The sequence below is a fragment of the Sus scrofa genome, chromosome 1 (genome assembly GCF_054392235.1).
Source record: "Sus scrofa isolate SSC_HxYL_T2T_F1_AM1 chromosome 1, Sscrofa_HxYL_maternal_Yorkshire_Landrace_v2.0, whole genome shotgun sequence".
In the NCBI taxonomy this organism is placed as follows: domain Eukaryota; kingdom Metazoa; phylum Chordata; class Mammalia; order Artiodactyla; family Suidae; genus Sus; species Sus scrofa.
In genome coordinates, this window is record NC_139383.1 from 139,313,854 (window position 1) to 139,333,882 (window position 20,029).

General features: G+C 41.1%; 1 protein-coding gene across 7 annotated transcripts in view; it reads right to left on the minus strand.

Moving 5' to 3' along the window:
- Nucleotides 1–20,029, minus strand: part of NUSAP1 (nucleolar and spindle associated protein 1) — a 72,808-nt gene that overhangs the window by 21,840 nt on the left and 30,939 nt on the right. For 3 of the 7 annotated variants that reach the window (XM_084974451.1, XM_021097458.2, XM_084974436.1), the window contains 3 exons: nucleotides 14,893–14,961; nucleotides 1,963–2,106; nucleotides 1,135–1,249 (listed from right to left, as the gene is read on the minus strand). In XM_084974451.1, coding sequence (XP_084830577.1) covers nucleotides 1,135–1,249; nucleotides 1,963–2,058 — 211 coding nt within the window. In that variant the 5' untranslated portion in view covers nucleotides 2,059–2,106; nucleotides 14,893–14,961. Of the gene's footprint in view, nucleotides 1–1,134; nucleotides 1,750–1,874; nucleotides 2,107–14,892; nucleotides 14,962–20,029 lie in introns of all 7 variants that reach the window. The other 4 variants (XM_084974447.1, XM_084974431.1, XM_021097455.2 and 1 more) reach the window with 2 other exon arrangements.

Sequence of the window (20,029 nt, forward strand, 5' to 3'; positions counted from 1 at the left end):
AATAGACATACCAGGAGTTCCCGTCGTGGAGCAGTGGTTGACAAATCCGACTAGGAACCATGAGGTTGCGGGTTCGGTCCCTGCCCTTGCTCAGTGGGTTAACGATCCGGCATTGCCGTGAGCTGTGGTGTAGGTTGCAGACGTGGCTCGGATCCCGCCTTGCTGTGGCTCTGGCGTAGGCCGGTGGCTGCAGCTCCGATTCAACCCCTAGCCTGGGAACCTCCATATGCCGCGGGAGCGGCCCAAGAAATAGCAACAACAACAACAACAACAAAAAGACAAAAGACAAAAAAATAAATAAATAAATAAAGACATACCAAAAAAATCTGGATTCTGCTTCTGCACACATTATGTTGCAATATATTGTTTGGGTTGAATTATACATGGAAAAAATTATGCAACATACAGCTATGTGGTTGAAAGGGAAGAGTATTTTAACAATACTTCTTGTCAGATAATTGTGGATTTTTTTTTTTTTTTTTTGTCTTTTTGTCTTTTTGTTGTTGTTGTTGTTGTTGCTATTTCTTTGGATATTTTTCTTTAATACTATACCAAACTTTGACAAGTGGATAGTTTCTTAGGGTTTAGTTGTAATGTGGAATACAATGCTCTATCAGTGAAATTTCTGCACTCTGTACATTTCTAAGAGAAAGTCCTTGTGTAGTAAGAAACACAAAGGAGTTTCCTGGTGGCCTAGCAATTACAGATCTGGCATTGTCACTGATGGTGGCGTGGGTCACTGCTTGGTGCAGTTTGATCGCTGACATGGAAACTTCTACATGCCACAGGCGTGCACCCCTCATCCCCAAAAAGAAAAAAAAAGATAACAATGGAAAGAAAAGGACACACGGGGAGAATGCCACATGAAGAGGAAGAGACAAGAGTGATGCAGCTGCAAGTCAAGGTCTACAGCCACCACAGAGAGATCAGGAAGGGTTTTCCCCAGAGTCTTGGAGGAAAAAGGCCCCACTGATGCCCTGATCTTAGACTCCAGCCTCCAGAACTGTGAGAGAAAACATTTCTGTTGTTTTAAGTCACCCAATTTGTGGCACTGCTTTATGGCAGTCCTAGGAAATTAATGCACATGGTTACCCTAGCAATTTTGGATTTTTTTTTGTAAGTTACTTGACATACCATTTATTCCACTTTTTCCTGAGGGCACTGCATTCTCATCTTCTTGACTCTCATTCGATAGAGAAGGAACGCCTACAGCAGCTCGGAGAGCCTGGCTTTCATATGTTTCTTTACTCTGGAATTCAGGAGGATCACATATTTTGATCTCTGAATGATTCTGCCACAAATTTTAAAAGGAAATAAGTGATTTAAATGACAAATAAAAAAGCAATCACATTTGAAAGTTGCTCGGAGGGTTATCCTAAAAGTTCTGATCACAAGAAAAAAATTGTAAGTATGTGAAGTGACGAATATTAACTAGCCTTATTGTATATATTGTGAATGATCAGCACAAATAATTGGGTCCTTGCATTGTACACCTGAAACCGATATGATGCTACATGTCAATTACACCTCAATTAAAAAAAAAAAAATTAAGAGTTCCTGTTGTGGTTCAGCAGGTTAAGAACCCAACAAGTATCCATGAGGATGTGGGTTTAATCCCTGGCCTTGCTCAGTGGGTTAAGGATCTGGCATTGCCGTGAGCTGTGGTATAGGTCGCAGACATAGCTCAGATCTGCTGTTGCTGTGGCATAGGGTCCATCTGCAGCTCCAATTCGACCCCTATCCTGGGAACTTCCATAAGCCGCAGGTGCGGCCCTGAAAAGAAAAAAAACTCATTAAAAAAACTGCTAATAGGATTTCCCTGGTGGCTCTGAGAGTTACGGATCTTTGGAGCTCACAGCAGTGTTTAGCACCACCTGGTATCATAAGGGATTAAGAGAAAGCTTCCTAATAGTATTCCAGCACAGGCAGAGGCTCATTTTCATTTTGCACACTTCCATCCACCTGGGGGTCAGGGCTCCTGTGGAATGTCCTGTGCCTTCTCCTCATTTTGGTCACATGGCAAACTGGCTCCCTCTTAGCTTGTTCCTGGCTGCTCATTTGTACCTCTGTCTCATCACAAGAGGATGCAGAAGTTTGAACTTCATCCTGAAAAAGAGAGACATTAATGGGCCATGTTGTATGTATGGAATTATAATGCTCAGGATGAATCAGAATTAAACTGAATAAAAAATATATTACATATGCAAGGGGTAACTTTTCATTGGCTGAGCCTGTGGCATGTGGAAGTTCCCCAGTCAGAGATTAAACCTGCACTACGGCACTGACCCAGGCCACCGTAGTGACAATACTGGATCCTTAACCAACGAAGAAACAAGGTTAGCAAAGCATTCAAAAGTATCTTAGTTTGAATAAATAAGCAAATTATCGAAAGTGCATTAGTGTATTGAATATACACTGTGTATTAGGCAATACGCTGTAACTATTAACAATTACAGCTAGTGTCAAAACTTACCCAGCTAAGTATTCGCATCGATTACCTCATTTATTCCTCAAAGCCAGTGAGACAGGTATTAATATTATCTGCAATTCACAGATAGGGAAACAGAGGCTTAGAAAGCCCCAAATAACTTGGGTCAGCCTAAGGGAGTAAGGTAAGAAGGGCACCTGCAATACCACAAACGAAAAGCAAAGAGCTGCGGGACATTCTGGTACCTGTGCCAAACAGACCTGCTGATAGAAGACATCATCATATGACAATGGGTGCACTTCACATTGGTAGGAATGGTTGGATTTATTATTCAACACATGATGCCAAGAAAACTAACCTATATTTTTCATATTTTTGGTGAGAGGGTGGTTATTCTATCACACTAAAAATGAAATCTGAATAGAGTAAACGTTTAGATGTAAAATAGGGAACTATAAAAGCACTAGGAAAAAATACATAAATTATATCACTGAGTGTGAGGAAGGCACTAGAGACAATAAAAAAGAGGCTTGATTTGTTTTTGGTGTTTTTGCAGCTTTTTAAACATAAATTCCATTTTTTTCTTGTTAATCCTAATTTTTAAAAGTAAACTAATATATACTTATGGTTAATATAATTACTTAAGCGATTATAATGAAGTGATTGATTCTCTGCCCTACCTGTCCCATTTCTAGGGTTTAATTTTAAGTGGCCATTTATATATACTAATGATTTGCTGATGGGATAGTCATTCTTTTTTTTGGTCAAAATTTTTGTGCAAGTTTCCAGGCCAGGGATCCAACTTCTGCCATATCAGAGACCAAAGCCACTGCAGTAACAATGCCAGATCCATAACCCACTGAGCCACCAGGGAACTCCTCATTTGTATTTTCTTTCTTTCTTTTGTGGCCACACCTGAGGCATATGGAAGTTCTAAGACCAGGGACCAAATCTGAGCTGCAGCTGTGACCTATGTCCTAGCTGTGGCAATGCCAGATCATTAACCCATTGTGCCACAACGGGACTCCTTGTATTTTCAGTAACTATTTTTAGTGCCTATCATGTACTAAGATTAAGTTCATTTGTACCACTTTCATCTCCCCATCTTCTTCCTAATAGAAGTATACCTTTAATAGCTTTTTTTCTCTTTTCTTCTTTTTAGGGCTGTACCTATGGCATATGGAATTCCTAACCTAGGGGTGGAACTGGAGCTGCAACTGCTGGCCTATACCACAGCCACAGCAACACCTGATCAGCCCTGCCTGCAGCCTATACCACAGGTCACAGCAATGCTGGATCCTTTAACCCACTGAGTCAGGCCTGCGATTGAACCTGCATCCTCATGGATATTAGTCTGGTTCTTAACTTTCTGAGCCACAACAGGAACTCCTGCAGCTTTGAATATACTTAAATCTTTAAATCTGGTTCCACAGCTACAGACATGGATCCTATAAACTGCAAATATATTAGCATCCTTGTATTTTCTTTTACCTCTAGTTCTCCTTTTATCAACTTACTTCTGTCATCTATTCTCTTTAACATTTACAGCTTGCTATGTAACCTTAACTGAGTCATCTGTACAGCTTGATTCCAAGAGTGATTATTTTAGACCATAGTAGACAACTGATAATCTGCATATGGCGGCAGTGGGTAGAATACTGATATCCTGACTTTTCATTTCATGTCACTATGGTGACTGGACCCCAACCTCTGGGAGTTCTGTTGGCCTGGGATTTGATGAGGCCTAAATATCAGCGTTTTTAAAAAGCTCCCCAGGAGTTCACACTGTGACACAGCAGAAACAAATCCCACTAGGAACCATGAAGTTGCAGGTTCAATCCTTGGCCTCACTCAGTGGGTTAAGGATCCGGCATCACTGTGAGTTGTAGTATAGGTCGCAGACACGGCTCAGATCTGGCATTGCTGTGTCTGTGGTGTAGACTGGCAGCTATAGCTCCGGTTACAGCCCCTAGGCTGTGAACCTCCGATTAGACTCCCTAGCACTCCCCCCCCCCCAAAAAAAAAGCTCCACAAATGATTCTCCCACATGTCCTGGGTTGAAAACCACAACATAAAATAAATGTGCTGGGTGATGGGATTAAGATGGCAGAGTAGAAGGACTGGAGAGCACCTTCTCTCAAAATCAACAAAATTACAACCAACTGCTGAACATTCTTCAACAAAATAGACTGCAAACTATCAAAAAAGATATCCTACTCCAGAAGACAAAGAGGAGGCCACATCAAGACAGTGGGCGATTATGTGATATAAGCAACCCAATATCTGCTGCGTGGGCAGCTCATAGGGTTGAAGTAACTGTATCAGAGGCTAACCCACAGGATTGAGAGTTCTGAGCCCCACAATGTCAGGTTCCCATGCCTGGGCAACTGGCATTGGGAAGAGAAGCCTCCAGAGCATTTGGCATTGAGGGCCAGCATGGCTTGTGTGCAGGAGCTCCATGGGACTGGGGGAAATGAAGACTCCATTCTTGAAAGGCACACACAAGCTTTCATGTGCACTGGGTCCCAGGGCAAAGCAGAGACTCCATAGGAATCTGGGTCAGACCTAACTACAGTTCTTAGAGGATCTCCTGGAAGATGAGGTGACTGTGGCTCATTGTGGGGAAGGACACTGGAGGCAAAGGTCTTGGGAATAGTCATCAGCATGAACTCCTTTATAGGTGGCAATTTTGGAAAAATCTAGCCCCAACCATCAGGGCTCAGAATCTGCAGGCCAAATAATTTGAATGGGAACACAGCCCCACCCATCAGCAAAAAGGAAGCCTAAAGACACCCCAGGCACACAGTGCACTTTGTCTCCAATCACACCCAGAGACACAGCCCTACCCACCAGAGGATTAAAAATAAGCTCCGCCTACCAGTGGGCAGGCACCAGTCTCTCCCATCAGGAAGCCTATAGCAAGCCCCAATACCAACTTCAGTCACAGGGAGGGCAGACATCAGCATCAAGAGAGGCTACAACCCTACTGTCTGCAAAAATGAGACCAAACCAAAAATCTATATAAAATGAAAAGGCAGAGAATTATGACTCAGATAAGGGAACAAGAAAAAACCCCCAGAAAAAGAACTAAGTGCTCTGGAGATTACCAACTTCCATGAAAAAGACTTTAGACTGATGACAGTAAAGATGATTCAAGATCTTGGAAATAAATTGGAGGCAAAGACTGATAAATTACAACACTGAGCAAAGAAATAGAAGTTTTAAGGATTAAGCAAGCTGAGATGCAAAATACAATAACTGAAATAAAAAATTCACTAGATGCGACCAACAGAAGAATAGAGGCAGAAGAACAAATAAGCGAAGTGGGGGACAGACTAGTGGAAATCACTGACATGGAACAGAAAAGAGAAAAAAGACCAAAAAGAAATAAAGACAGTCTAAGAGAACTCTGGGACAACATTAAATGCACCAGCATCCGTATTATAGGGATGTCAGAAGGAGAAGAGAGAGAGAAAGGGCCAGAGGAAATATTTGAAGAGATAATAGCTGAAAACGTCGTTAACATGGGAAAGGAATCACTCTCTCAAATCCAGGAAGCACAATAAGTACCATATGAAATAAACCAAAAGAGGAACACCCTGAGACACATATTAATCAAACTGACCAAAATTAAAGACAAGGAGAAAATATTGAAAGCAGCTAGGGAAAAAGAAACAAGTAACATACAAGGGAACTCCAATAAGGTTAACAGATTTTTCAGCAGAAACTCTGCAGGCCAGAAGGGAGTGGCACCATATACTTAAAGTGATGAAAGGAAAAAAACTCCAGCCAAGATTACTCTAGCCAACAAGACTCTCGATTAGATTTGAAGGAGATATCAAAAGCTTTATAGACAAGCAAAAGCAGGATACTGGAGGTACACTTGCAATTAAGAGACCAGCATCTTAAAACAATCTTGTATATGTACATAAAGACTCCTATATCAAAACTTCATGATAACTGCAAACCAAAAAGCTCCAATTGATACACCCACAAATAAAAAAAGGCAATCCAAACACAATTCTAAAGATAGTTATCAAACCACAAGACAAGAGAACCAGAGGGAAGAAAAAAGACCAACAAAAACAAATTCAAAACAGTTAAGAAAATGGCAATAAGAACATACATATCAATAATTACTTTAAATGTAAATGGACTAAATACCCCAAACAAAAGACATAGACTGGATACAAAAACAAGACCCATGTAGAAGCCGTCTTCAAGAGACCCACTTCAGTTCTAGAGACACATACAAATTGAAAGTGAAAGGATGAAAGAAAATATTCCACGCAAATGGAAATCAAAAGAAAGCTGGAGTAGCAATACTCATATCAGACAAAATAGACCTTAAAATAAAGAATATAAGAGACAAAGAAAGACATTACATAATGATCAATGGATGATTCCAAGAAGAAGATAACAATTGTAAACATACAGGCACCCAACAGAGGATCACCTCAGTATATAAGGCAACTGCTAACAACCTTAAAAGGAAAAATAGACAATAACACAATAATAGCAGGGGACATTAACACCCCAACTAACAGCAATGGACAGATGGTCCAGACAGAAAATCAACAAGGAAACGCAGGCCTCAAATGATGCATTAGACCAAGATAGAATTAAGGGATACTTATAGAACATTCCATCCAAAAGCAGAATACACATGAGTTCACCTTACAGCTCAGTGGAAAGGAATCTGACTAGCATCCATGAGGACACAGGTTCGATCCCTGGCCTCTCTCAGTGGGTTAAGGAATTGGAGTTGCCATGAGCTGTGGTGTAAGTCACAGATACAGCTCAGATCTAGCATTGCTGTGGCTGTGGTGTAGGCCACCAGCTACAGCTCCAATTCAACCCCTAGCCTGGGAACCTCCATATGCCATGGGTGTGGCCCTAAAAAGATAAAGAAAGCAGAATACACATTCTTATCAAGTGCACACAGAACATTCTCAAGGATAGATCACATTCTGGGCCACAAATCAAGGCTTGACAAATTTAGGAAAATTGAAATCATATCAAGCCTCTTTTCTGACCGCAATGCTATACAATTGGAAATCAACAAGAATAAAAAATGTAAAAAACACAAACTCGTGAAGACTAAGCCACATGCTACTAAACAACCACTGGATCACTGAAAGAGGAAATTAAAAAATACCTAGAAGCAAATACAACAATCCAAAGCCTACGGGATGAAGCAAAAAGCAGTACTAAGGAGAGGATTTTATAGCAATACAAGCCTACCCCAGGAAACAAGAAAAAGCTCAAGTAAACAACTACAAGTAAAGCAACTAGAGTGAAGAACAGACAAAACCCAAAATTAGCAGACCTATACTCTAAAAACCATCAAGATGCTGATGAAAGAAATCAAAGATGACATAAACAGATGGAAAGATATACATTGCTCTTGGATTGGAAGAATCAATATTGTCAAAATGACTATACTACCCAAGGCAATCTACAGATTCAATGCAATCCCTATCAAATTACTAAGGACATTTTTCACAGAGCTCGAACAAAATATTTTAAAGTTTGTTTGGAGGCACAGAAGACCCCAAATAGGCAAAGCCATCCTAAGAAAGAAAAATGGGGCTGGAGGAATCAGGCTCCCTGACTTCAGACTATACTACACAACTATAGTCATCAAAACAATATGGTATTGTCACGAAAACAGAAATATAGATCAGTGAAACAGGTTAGAGAACCCAGACAAATGAGGCAAGAATATACAATGGACAGAAGACAGTTCCTTCAATAAGTTGTGCTGGGAAAACTGGACAGCACATGGGAAAGAATGAAATTAGAACACTTCCTGACACCATATGCAAAAATAAAGTCACAAATGGATTAAAGATCTAAATATAAGGCAGGATACCCTAAAACCGTTAGAGGAAAACACAGGCTGAACACTCTCTTGACATAAACCACAGCAATATCTTCTCAGATCCACCTCCTAGAGTAATGATAATAAAAACAAAAATAAACAAATGGCACTTAATTAAACTTAAAAGAAACCCTAACAAAACAAAAAGACAAGCCCCGGAATGGGAGAAAATATTTCCAAATGAAAGGAAATCAAAGATGACACAAAGAGATGGAAAGATATACCATGTTCTTGGATTGGAAGAGTCAATATTATCAAAATGACTATACTACTCAAGGCAATCTACAGATTCAATGCAATCCCTATCTAATTACCAATGACATTTTTCACAGAACCTGAACAAAGTATTTTAAAGTTTGTTTGGAAGCACAACAGACCCAGAATAGCCAAAGACATTCTGAAAAAGAAAAATGGAGCTGGAGGAATCAGGATCCCTGACTTCAGACTATACTATAAAGCAAGAGTCATCAAAATCATATGGTACTGGCACAAAGGCAGAAATACAGATCAGTGGAACAGGATAGAAACCCACACACCTACAGCCAACTCATCTATGATAAAGGAGGTAAGAATATACAATGGAGAAAAGACAGCCTGTTCAATCAATGGTGCTGGGAAAACTGGACAGCCACATGGAAAAGAATGAAATGAGAACACTCCCTAACACCATACACAAAAATAAACTCCAAATGGATTAAAGACCTAGATATAAGACCAGACACTATAGAACTCTTTGATGAAAACATAGGCCAAACACTCTCTGACACAAAGGACAGCAACAACTTCTCAGATCCACCTCTTAGAGTAATGACAGTAAAAACAAAAATAAACAAACGGGACTTAAAAGTTTCTGCACAGCAAAGGAAACCCTAAACAAAATGAAAAGACAACCCACAGAATGGGAGAAAATATTTGCAAATGAATTGACTGACAAGGGATTTATCTCCAAAATTTATAAACACCTCTTACCTCTCAATACCAAAAACACAAACAGCCCCATCAAAAAATACGCAGAAGATCTAAACAGAGGATTCTCCAAGGAAGACATACAGATGGCCAAAAAACACATGAAAAGATGTTCAACATCACTCATCACTAGAGAAATGCAAATCAAAACCACGATGAGGTACCACCTTACACCAGCCAGAAAGGCCATCATCAAAAACTCTACAAACAGTAAATGCTGGAGAGGGTGTAGAGAAAAAGGAACCCTCTTACACTGTTGGTGGGATTGTAAATTGGTGCAACCACTGTGGAAAACAGGATGGAGATTCCTCAGAAAACTAAACATAGAACTATGATCCAGTAATCCCACTCCTGGGCATCTATCCAGAGAAAATCATGACTTGAAAAGACACATGTACTCCAATGTTAACTGCAGCACTATTTGCAATAGCCAAGATAGGGAAACAACCTAAATGTCCATCGACAAAGGAGTGGATAAAGAAGATGTGGTACATATACCCAGTGGAATATTACTCACCCACTAAAAGGAATGAAGTAACAGCATTTTTAGCAACATGAATGGACCTAGAAATTATCATGCTAAGTGAAGTCAGTCAGCCAGTGAGACAGAAAGGTCATATGCTATCACTTGTATGTGGAATCTAAAAAAGGATCCAATGAACGTATTTGAAGAACAGAAACTGACTCACAGACTTTGAAAAACCTATGGTTACAAAAGGAGACAAGTTGTGGGGGCAGGAATGGGCTTGAGGTTTGAGATGGAAATGTTGTAAAATTAGGTGATGATGGTTGTACAACTATTACTATAATAAAAAATCACTGATTTTTTTTCTTTAAAAGAAAATTAACATACACAAAATATAAAGACATAGGTATAAAAATAAAACAGGAGTTGGAGTTCCCGTCATGGCTCAGTGGTTAATGAATCCGACTAGGAACCATGAGGTTGCGGGTTTGATCCCTGGCTTGCTCAGTGGGTTAAGGATCTGGCGTTGCCATGAGCTGCGGTGTAGGTCACAGAAGGGGCTTGGATCCTGCGTTGCTGTGGCTGTGGTGTAGGCCGGCGTCTACAGCTCCGATTAGACCCCTTGCCTTGGAACTTCCATATGCCGCGAGAGCGGCCCAAGAAATCGCAAAAAGACCAAAAATAAATAAATAAAAAAAACAGGAGTTCCCGTCATGGTGCAGCGGAAGCAAATCTGACTAGCATACATGAGGTTGCGGGTTTGATCCCTGGCCTCTATCAGTGGGTTAAGGATCTGGCATTGCCATGAGCTGTGGTGTAGGCTGGTGGCTGCAGCTCTGATTCAACCCCTAGCTGGGTGAGAACCTCCATATGCAGTGGGTGCTGCCCTAGAAAAGACAAAAAGACCAAAAAAAAAAAAAAAAAAAGAAAAAAGAAAAAACTCTAAGGACTCAACCCAAAAACTACTTGAACTAATCAACAAATTCAGCAAAGTAGCAGGATATAAGATATACATTCAGAAGTCAGTTGCATTTCTGTATACTAACAATGAAATAGTAAGGGAATACAAAATACATTTTAAAATTGCACCCCAAAAAATCAAATACCTGGGAATACACCTGACTAAGGAGGTAAAGGACTTATATGTGGAGAACTATAAAACATTCATCAAGAAAATTAAAGAAGATGGCAAGAAATGGAAAGATATTCCATGCTCCTGGGTTGGAAACATTAATAATGTAAAAATGGCCATATTACCCAAAGGAATCTACAGATTTAATTCAATCCCTATCAAATTACCCATGACATTTTTCATAGAACTAGAACAAACAATCCAAAAATTTATATGGAACCACAAAAGACCCAAAGCAATCCTGAGGAAAAAAAATCAAGCAGGAGGCATAACTCTCCCAGACTTCAGGCAATATTATAAAGCCATAGTCATCAAGACAGTGTGGTAGTGGTACCAAAACAGACATACAGACCAACGGAACAGATACAGAACCCAAAAATAAACCCAGACACCTATGGTCAATTAATCTTTGACAAAGGAGGCAAGAACATAAAATGGGAAAAAGAAAGTCCCAAGAATTGCTGCGAAACCTGGACAGCTGCATGTAAATCAATGAAACTAGAACACACCCTCACACCATGAACAAAAATAAACTCAAAATGGCTGAGACTTAAATATAAGACAAAATACCATCAAACTCCTAGAAGAGAACATAAGCAAAACATTCTCTGACATCAACCTTACAAATATTTTCTCAGGTCAGTCTCCCAAAACAACAGAAATAAAAGCAAAAGTATGTGGCTTTGGCTTAGGCCAGCAGCAACAGCTCACATTAGGCCCCTAGCCTGGGAACCTCCACATGCTGTGGGCATGGCCCTAAAAGAACAAAAGACAAAAAAAAAAAAAAAAAAAAAAAAAAAAGAAAAAGAAAAAAGAAACCAATGGGACCTAATCAAACTTACAACCTTTTGCACAGCAAAGGAAACCATAAGAAAGATCAAAAAGACAACTTACAGAATGGGAAAAAGTAGTTTCAAATGATGCAAATGACAAGGGCTTAATCTCTAAAATATACAAACAACTTATACAATTCAACAGCAAAACAGCCAATAACCCAATGGAAAAATGGGCAAAAGACTTGAAGAGACATTTCTCCAAAGAAGATATACAGATGGCCAACAAGCTCTTGAAACAATGCTCAACATCACTGATTATTAGAGAAATTCATATTAAATTACTATGAGGTACCACCTCACACCAGTCAGAATGGCCATCATTAGTAAGTCCACAAATAGCAAATGCTGGAGGGGTTGTGGAGAAAAGGGAACCCTCCTGCACTGTTGGTGGGAATGTAAATTGGTACAACCACTATGGAAAACATTATGGAGGTACCTTAGAAAACTATACATAGAATTACCATATGACCCAGCAATCCCACTTTTGGGCATATATCTGGACAAAACTTTCCTTTCAAAAGACACATGCACCTGCATGATCATGGCAGCACTATTCACATAGCCAAGACTTGGAAACAACCTAAATGTCCATTGACAGATGAATAGATTAGGAAGATGTGGTATCTATACACAATGGAATACTACTCAGCCATAAAAAAGAACAAAATAATGCCATGTGCAGCAACATGGATGGAATGAGAGACTCTTATACTGAGTGAAGTCAGTCAGAAAGAGAAAGACAAATACCATATGGTATCACTTATATCTGAAATCTAATATATGGCACAAATGAACCTTTCCACAGAAAAGTAATGCATGGACTTGGAGAACAGACTTGTGGTTGCCAAGAGGGAGGGGTGGGAGTGGGATGGACTGGGCATCTGGGGTTAATAGATGCCAACTGTTGCATTTGGAATGGATAAGTAATGAGATCCTGCTGTATAGTGCTGGGAACTATATCTAGTCACTTGTGATGGAACGTGATGGAGAATAATCTGAGAAAAAGTGTGTGTGTGTATATATATATATATGTACATATATACATATGTGACTGGGTCACTTTGTGGTACAGTAGAATCACAGAACACTGTAAACCAACTATAACGGAAAAAATAAAAATTATTAAAAAAAATGCACTCAAACAAAAAGTGGGTACTGCAGAAATACAAAAAACCAGAAGAGAATACTATGAACAATGATATGCCAACAAATTTGACAACCTAGAAGAAACGTACTACTTTCTAGAGACAAACAACAGCACACCAAAACTGAAAGAACAGATCATTTGAACAGATCACTAGAAATGAAATTGAATATATAATAAAAACACTCCCTACAAATAAAAGTCCAGGACCAGATGGCTTCACAGGTGAATTCTACCAAACATACAAAGAACTTATATCCATCCTTAAACTTTACCCAATGACTGAAGAAGTAACACTCCCTAAGGCATTGTATGAAGCCACCATCACCCCAATAAGAACACCAGACAAAGATACTACCAAAAAGGAAAATCATTGCAATTAAAACTTGGAATCAAAGAGAATTTTGGGAGTTCCTGTGGTGGTGCCGAGGAAACGAATCCGATTGGGAATCTTGAGGTTTCAGGTTTGAGCCCTGGCCTTGTTTAGTGGGTTAAGGATCCGGCATTACCGTGGGCTGTGGTGTAGGCTGCAGACGAGGCGCAGATCTGGCATTGCTGTGGCTGGCAGCCGTAGCTCTGATTGGACTCCTAGCCTGGGAACCTCCATATGCTGTGGGTGTGGCCCTAAAAAGACTTAAAAAAAAAAAAAAAAAAAAGAATTTTGAGTTTCCTTGTGGGGCAGTAGGTTAAGGATCTGGTGTTTTCACTTCAGTGGCACGGGTTGCTGCTGTACGGGTTTGATCCCTGGTCTGGGAACTTCGACATGTCACAGGCGTGAGCAAAAAAAAATAAAAAAATAAAAAATTTTGAATATTGAAAGTTTCAAAATGTTTGTAACCTGGAATATAGTGCATTACGAAGATTATGAAAACAGAAGGAATTTAAATTTTCAGTGCATGTTTATATTTACCTTCATTTTCAGATACAGAATGGATGCTCTCCAAGGCCCAGTTCCTTAAGGTGTTTCAACATTTTCCTGTATTTCAAGTTAAGAATCCCAGTCTAACAATAGCATTCATTGATCCATTTAGATATCGAGCTTTGTCAAAAATCTCTGGTGTGGGCCTGAAGCATCCATGACAGCTGCTCCCTTCAGCAGTGATTTAGATATTTATTGCCCATCACTTTCACAGTCCTCAACTTCATTTGATTCTTACAACACTCAATTCCAAACAGATGTTATTTCCATTTTAAAGAACAGGAAACTAAGAATCAAGGAGTCTAAGTTTTCTAAGAGCCCACACAGAAAAAAAGATAGGAGCTGCTACTTAACTGGGCTTTTCTGACCTCAAATCTAGTTCCTTTCCTACAAACACCATTTGGCATAGGTGTAGCAATTAGTAATTAATCTCTGCATTTGTATGAGAACATCTTTTTTTTTTTTTTTTTTGCCATTTCTTGGGTTGCTCTTGCGGCATATGGAGGTTCCCAGGCTAGGGGTCTAGTCAGAGCCATAGCCACTGGCCTACACCAGAGCCACAGCAACGCGGGATCCGAGCTGCATCTGCAACCTACACCACAGCTTACAGCAATGCTGGATCCTTAACCCACTGAGCAAGGCCAGGGATCGAACCTGCAACCTCATGGTTCCTAGTCGGATTTGTTAACCACTGAGCCACGACGGAAACTCTGAGAACATATTTTTGATATTTGTTTTTTCAGGGCTGCACCTGTGGCATTTGGAAGTTCCCAGGCTAGGGGTCAAACGGGAGCTACAGCTGCCAACCTACACCACAGCCATAGCAACACGGGATCCTGAACCCACTAAGCGAGGACAGGGATGGAACCCACATCCTCATGGATACTAGTCAGGTTCGTAACCCGCTGAACCACAAGGGGAACTCCCTGTATGAGAACATCTTATTCAACAGATTACACAGGCAGTCTTGCCATTTCTAATAATTATGAAAGGATTTACAATTAGCAATAACATTCTTTTTGGTAATAAATAGCATGTCTTAAGTCATCACCAATGGTTTTTATCACTCATTAACTGACTGTTTTGCTATTTAATAGGTGGTGAAAATGTTACTTACCTGATTCTCTTTTTCTTCTTTTAATTCATTTTTAAGGTGGGCTTTTAAGGCTCTTAACAATTTGTCTGCCTGTAGAAAAGTTAAATGCCTTTATCAGTAGAGTGAAAACTCAAATATAAGCAAGACACACTGAACATTTTCTCCTGCTCTTGTCTTCATCAAACGTCCTCCTGGCAGGCTTTGGGAGTAGGATGACCAAGATAGAATTAGTCGCTGTCCACACAGATGCCACAGCAAAGTGGGGAATTCAGAGAGGAAAGTGCCAATTACCAGATCATGCAATAAGTGCCAATGTGAGGAAGCTCAGATGTCCTGTGAGATCACACGTGGGCTGGGCCACCAAAGCCTGGACTGCTAGGGTAGACTTCAGCAGGTAACTGGACACACACACCATTTCTCTCTCTTTTCTTTGGGGGGTGGGGGGGGCTGTGGTGTACAGCAACTTGATATGAGATCTCAATTTCCTGGCTAGGGATTGAACACAGGCCGAAGTGGTGAAAGCACTGAGTTCTAAGTACTAGACCACCAGGGAACTCCCCATACCAGTTCTAAGATAAAACGTGAGGTCTCTAGCTGCTGAGGCTGAAGAACAAATAAGAGAGAGGGAGGCAAAGGGAAAAGGGTAGGGAAATAGCATGGGACGCCAAAAGGGAGTAGAGAGTGAACTCAAGTTCACTGTGGGCTGAAGCAGGGAGCTGTTAGAGGGGATGATGAGAGAACACTGGGAAAGTAGGCCTGATCCTGCCAGCACTTGCAAGAACTTTACCCTCGGGGCAAAGGCAGCCTGCAGCTTGCAGCAGGGCAGTGGGTGACCAGTTTTGTATTCTTTAGAACATTTACTCTGGCTGTACAGTGTGCAGGCTGCATTTGATGAAGGTAGGATCAAAGATAAGGAAGCAGCTGTGAGGCTGTTGTAGAAAACCAGAGACGACCTCAGCCCGAGCTGGTACAGGCCTGAGGCCACGTGGGTGGACTAAAAACCTTCCTAGGAAGTAAAATCAATGTGAATGTGCGGGTTGAGGAACAGGGAGATTTTACTATGTCCAGGTTTCTGGCTTGGGGAGGGGAAGAACCCCAAACATGTCCATCTTAGGAGAATGGTTACAGGCCCCTTCAGGTAGGACCTTCTAGTTTCTCCTCCCACCCCAGGAAACCGTCCCTTTCTATTCTTTCCTGGAAGAGAAGTACTAATTTGATAGTTTACACTTTCCTGCCCTTTAAAAGGGCAAGGGCATGGCTGGGCTCTCTTGCCCTCCTCCTCCATCAGGCATGCAGGTGAGAGCCAGAGCCCCTTCTCAAGTGGGGCCCAGACACCAGGCTCAGCTCTTCTCTGCTCACACCATTCACCAATGGCCATGTGTCTGGCTGAGAGTGGCAGAGATTCTGATTTGGTTTGGGCTTCAGAGCTCAGGAGAGGCCGTGGAGTTAACCAGAATGCTCTGCATCAAGAGATCAGGCACTACAGCTGCTCAGAGTAATAAAGCACTGCCCTATTTTCCACATGCCATTGTTCTTTGAACCCCTCTTGGGGTCTTCTATGTGAAGTGGGTGATGGGCAAGGCAGAATTTAGGCATTCCTGATTCTTCTCTTTTTTAACCCCTCAATCACTTTATTGAGGTAGGACTGACAAATAGCTGCCAATATTTAATGTATATAAATTGGTTATGTTGAGAGATAAATATATATTTGTGAACCCAATATCACTACCATAAATTTATCACATAAATGTTTTCTACTGCCCCCTTTGAATATTTGCTGGGGGGGAGAGTGGTAGCAAATTTTAAATAGGTTTTTTTTTTTTTTTTTGGTCTTTTTAGGTCCGAGCCCACGGCATATGGAGGTTCCCAGGCTAGGGGTCTAATCGGAGCTGTAGCTGCCAGCCTATGCCAGAGTCATAGCAATTCAGAATCTGAGCTGCATCTGTGACCTATACCGCAGCTCCTGGCAATGCCAGATCCTTAACCCACTGAGCAAGGCCAGGGATTGAACCTGCAACCTCATAGTTCCTAGTCGGATTCGTTTTTGCTGTGCCACGATGGGAACTCCTGGATTCTTTTTTTTTAGGTTTAAAGAAAGTCACCGAAGGGCACTGAGCAGGAAAATGACACAACCTAAATTTCAAGTATCACCCAACTACCAGGAGAACACTATTGTGAGGCAAGAGTAGAGATAGGGTCTCAAGCAATGGTCAAGCGATGCAGGCACCATGGCCCAGGTTTACAGCACTGGACATGGTATCCAAGCCAGATTTCAGGTTTGAGAGCAAGAGCTTGCCAGGATGGATGGGTTTGGGCAGTGAAGAGAGGAATCAACCAAATCTTAAAAAAAAAAAAAAACAGAAAAAAAACGCTTTTTTTCTTTTTAGGGCTGCATCCATGGCATATGGAAGATCCCAGGTTAGGGGCTGAATTAGAGCTGCAGCTGCTGACCTACACCACAGCAACACCAGACCTAAGCCCCATTTGCAACCTACACCAAAGCTTGTGGCAATGCCAGATCCTTAACCCATTGAGCAAGGCCAGGGATCGAACCCACATCCTCATGGATACTAGTCAGGTTCTTAACCCGCTAAGCCACAGTGAGAACTCCAACCAAGTCCTGAGACAGGGAAGAGGTCTTGTTTTGACCTGACCTCGCTCCTTAATATGCACTTAAGTACACGAGTAGCAGATCAGGTAAGAGGTCTCACTGGAGATACGAAATCAGGAATCATCAGTTTCAGGTAAATTTAAAGTTCTGAGAATTGATGAGATCAGCAAAGGAGAAAGCACAGTTAGAGAAAAGGCCCAGGAGGGAACTCTGGGGCATTCCGAATGTGGAGATTTGGCAGAGGAAGAATCTGCAAAGGAGAATGAAAAGAAGTACTACTAATGCAGGAGAAAAATATCAAAGAAGTCTAGGAAAGAAAGTGGTTCCAGAAGAAGGGAGTGGTCCATTCTGCCAAATGCTGCTGCTGGGCAGGTGTGGATAGAGACAGCCCACAGCTTTGTAAAGCACAGGGCAGAGTAACATCAGTAAGATCAGTTTCAGCAGGAAAGAACAGAGAAACTGGGCAGTAGATAAAGGACATGGGTCAGGAGAGGGGTTTTGTTTCTTTCTGAAAAAATGCGTGAGGAATTCCCTGGTAGCTCAGTGGGTTAAGGATCTGGAGTTGTCACTGCTGTGGCACAAATTCGATCCCTGGCCCAGGAACTTCCACATGCCTGGGCATGACCAAAAAATACACAAAATACAATAAAAAGATGGGTGATATTAAGACTCTATTGCATGCATTATGGAAAGGAGCCAGCCGAGTTGAGAGAAACTGATGCAGCAGAGGAATAACTGCAGCACAAAAGGCAAGACTGGTCTTAGGCTCAGCCTTTTACTCTAAGATAAAACAGGTGGAAGGCAGAGAGGCTCTGGGACAGGTTCAGACTGGCTGGAGGGTTTGGTGATGAAAAGACGAGGTCATTCTCAGCTGACTGCATCTATTTTTCCAAGACCTGTGAGGGAGAGTTATCAGGTGCGCTAAGGGAGCCAATTTGAGGTGAGAGGATATGAAATAGTAGCTCTCAATAATGGGAAAATTAAGACTACTAAGGATGTTAAGAGAATCAAAGAAATAATAAATTTAGGGTCACATTTAAATTAAGCTCAGTCAACCAAGTTAGGTGACTTTCAGGTCAGCTGGTTTAGGTACAAACAAGGATTAAGTACAGAGCTGGGTTTAATCAGGTGAAGTTTTGCCAGGTGAGGGAAGCTGCAAGAAAATGGAAATGGCACCAATCTTTATAACCTAAGCTTGCAAGAGTGAGAAAAGGACCAGTGGCCATACGATGAATCTTAGTAACTGACTCCTTCATTTTGTCTTAACATTAAAAGTACTGTCTCACAAAAGAGTTAATATTTTTTCATCTAATTTTATTTTGAATGTCATCATATTGGTGAAATTTATTTAAATCTTATTTTGTTAGGTTTTTAAAATATAATCAAATCTTGATAATTTCTTAAGAGAAATTTATTCATTTTTTGTTACATACTTGGAATTTTTCTTTTTTTTCTTTTTTTAGGGCCCCCCCCCATGGCATATGGAGGTTCCCAGGATAGGAGTCAAATCAGAGCTGTAGCCATTGGCCTATGCCACAGTCACATCAGATCCAAGCCTTGTCTGTGACCTACACACAGCAACACTGGATCCTTAACCCACTGAGCGAGACTAGAGATCAGGCCCACATCTTCATGGATACCAGTCAGAATCTTTTCTGCTGAGCCACGATGGGAACTCCCTGTATTTGTAATTTTTAAAAGGCAAGTGATTTAACAAGTTAAGCAGTAAAAACTGTAAATAATTTAAAACATTTTAATAATGGGAGATTTTAAATGCATACAAAGGTAGAGAATAGAGCAATGAACCCCTCTGTATCCATCACACAGTTTCAACAAGTATCAAAACTGCCCTTTACTTGTCTAGTCCCCGTTTCGTTTTGGTTTTCCTGGATTATTTTGTAACAAATTCCAGGCATCATAACATATCTGTAAATACGTGGCATGTATTACTAAGAAGTAAGGACTCTTTTTTTTTTTTTCCTTTTTAGGGCCACACCTGCAGCATATGCATGTTCCTTAGGCTAGGGGTCGAATCAGAGCTGCAGTTGCCAGCCTACACCAACAGCACCACAAGATTTTTAACCCACTGAGAGTGGCCAGAGATTGAACATGCATCCTCATGGATACTAGTCAGATTCTTTTTTTTTTTTTGTCTTTTGTCTTTTTGTTGTTGTTGCTATTTCTTGGGCCGCTCCCGCGGCATATGGAGGTTCCCAGGCTAGGGGTTGAATCAGAGCTGTAGCCGCTGGCCTACACCAGAGCCACAGCAAAGCAGGATCAAAGCCACATCTGCAGCCTACACCACAGCTCACGGCAACGCCGGATCGTTAACCCACTGAGCAAGGGCAGGGACCGAACCCGAAACCTCATGGTTCCTAGTCGGATTCGTTAACCACTGTGCCACGACGGGAACTCCCCCTAGTCAGATTCTTAACCCACTGAGCCACAATGGGAACTCCCAGAAACAAGGACTTAAAATAAAAAGCATAACCACAATACCATGATCATACTTAAAATTAACAATACCATCATATAATTTAATACCTA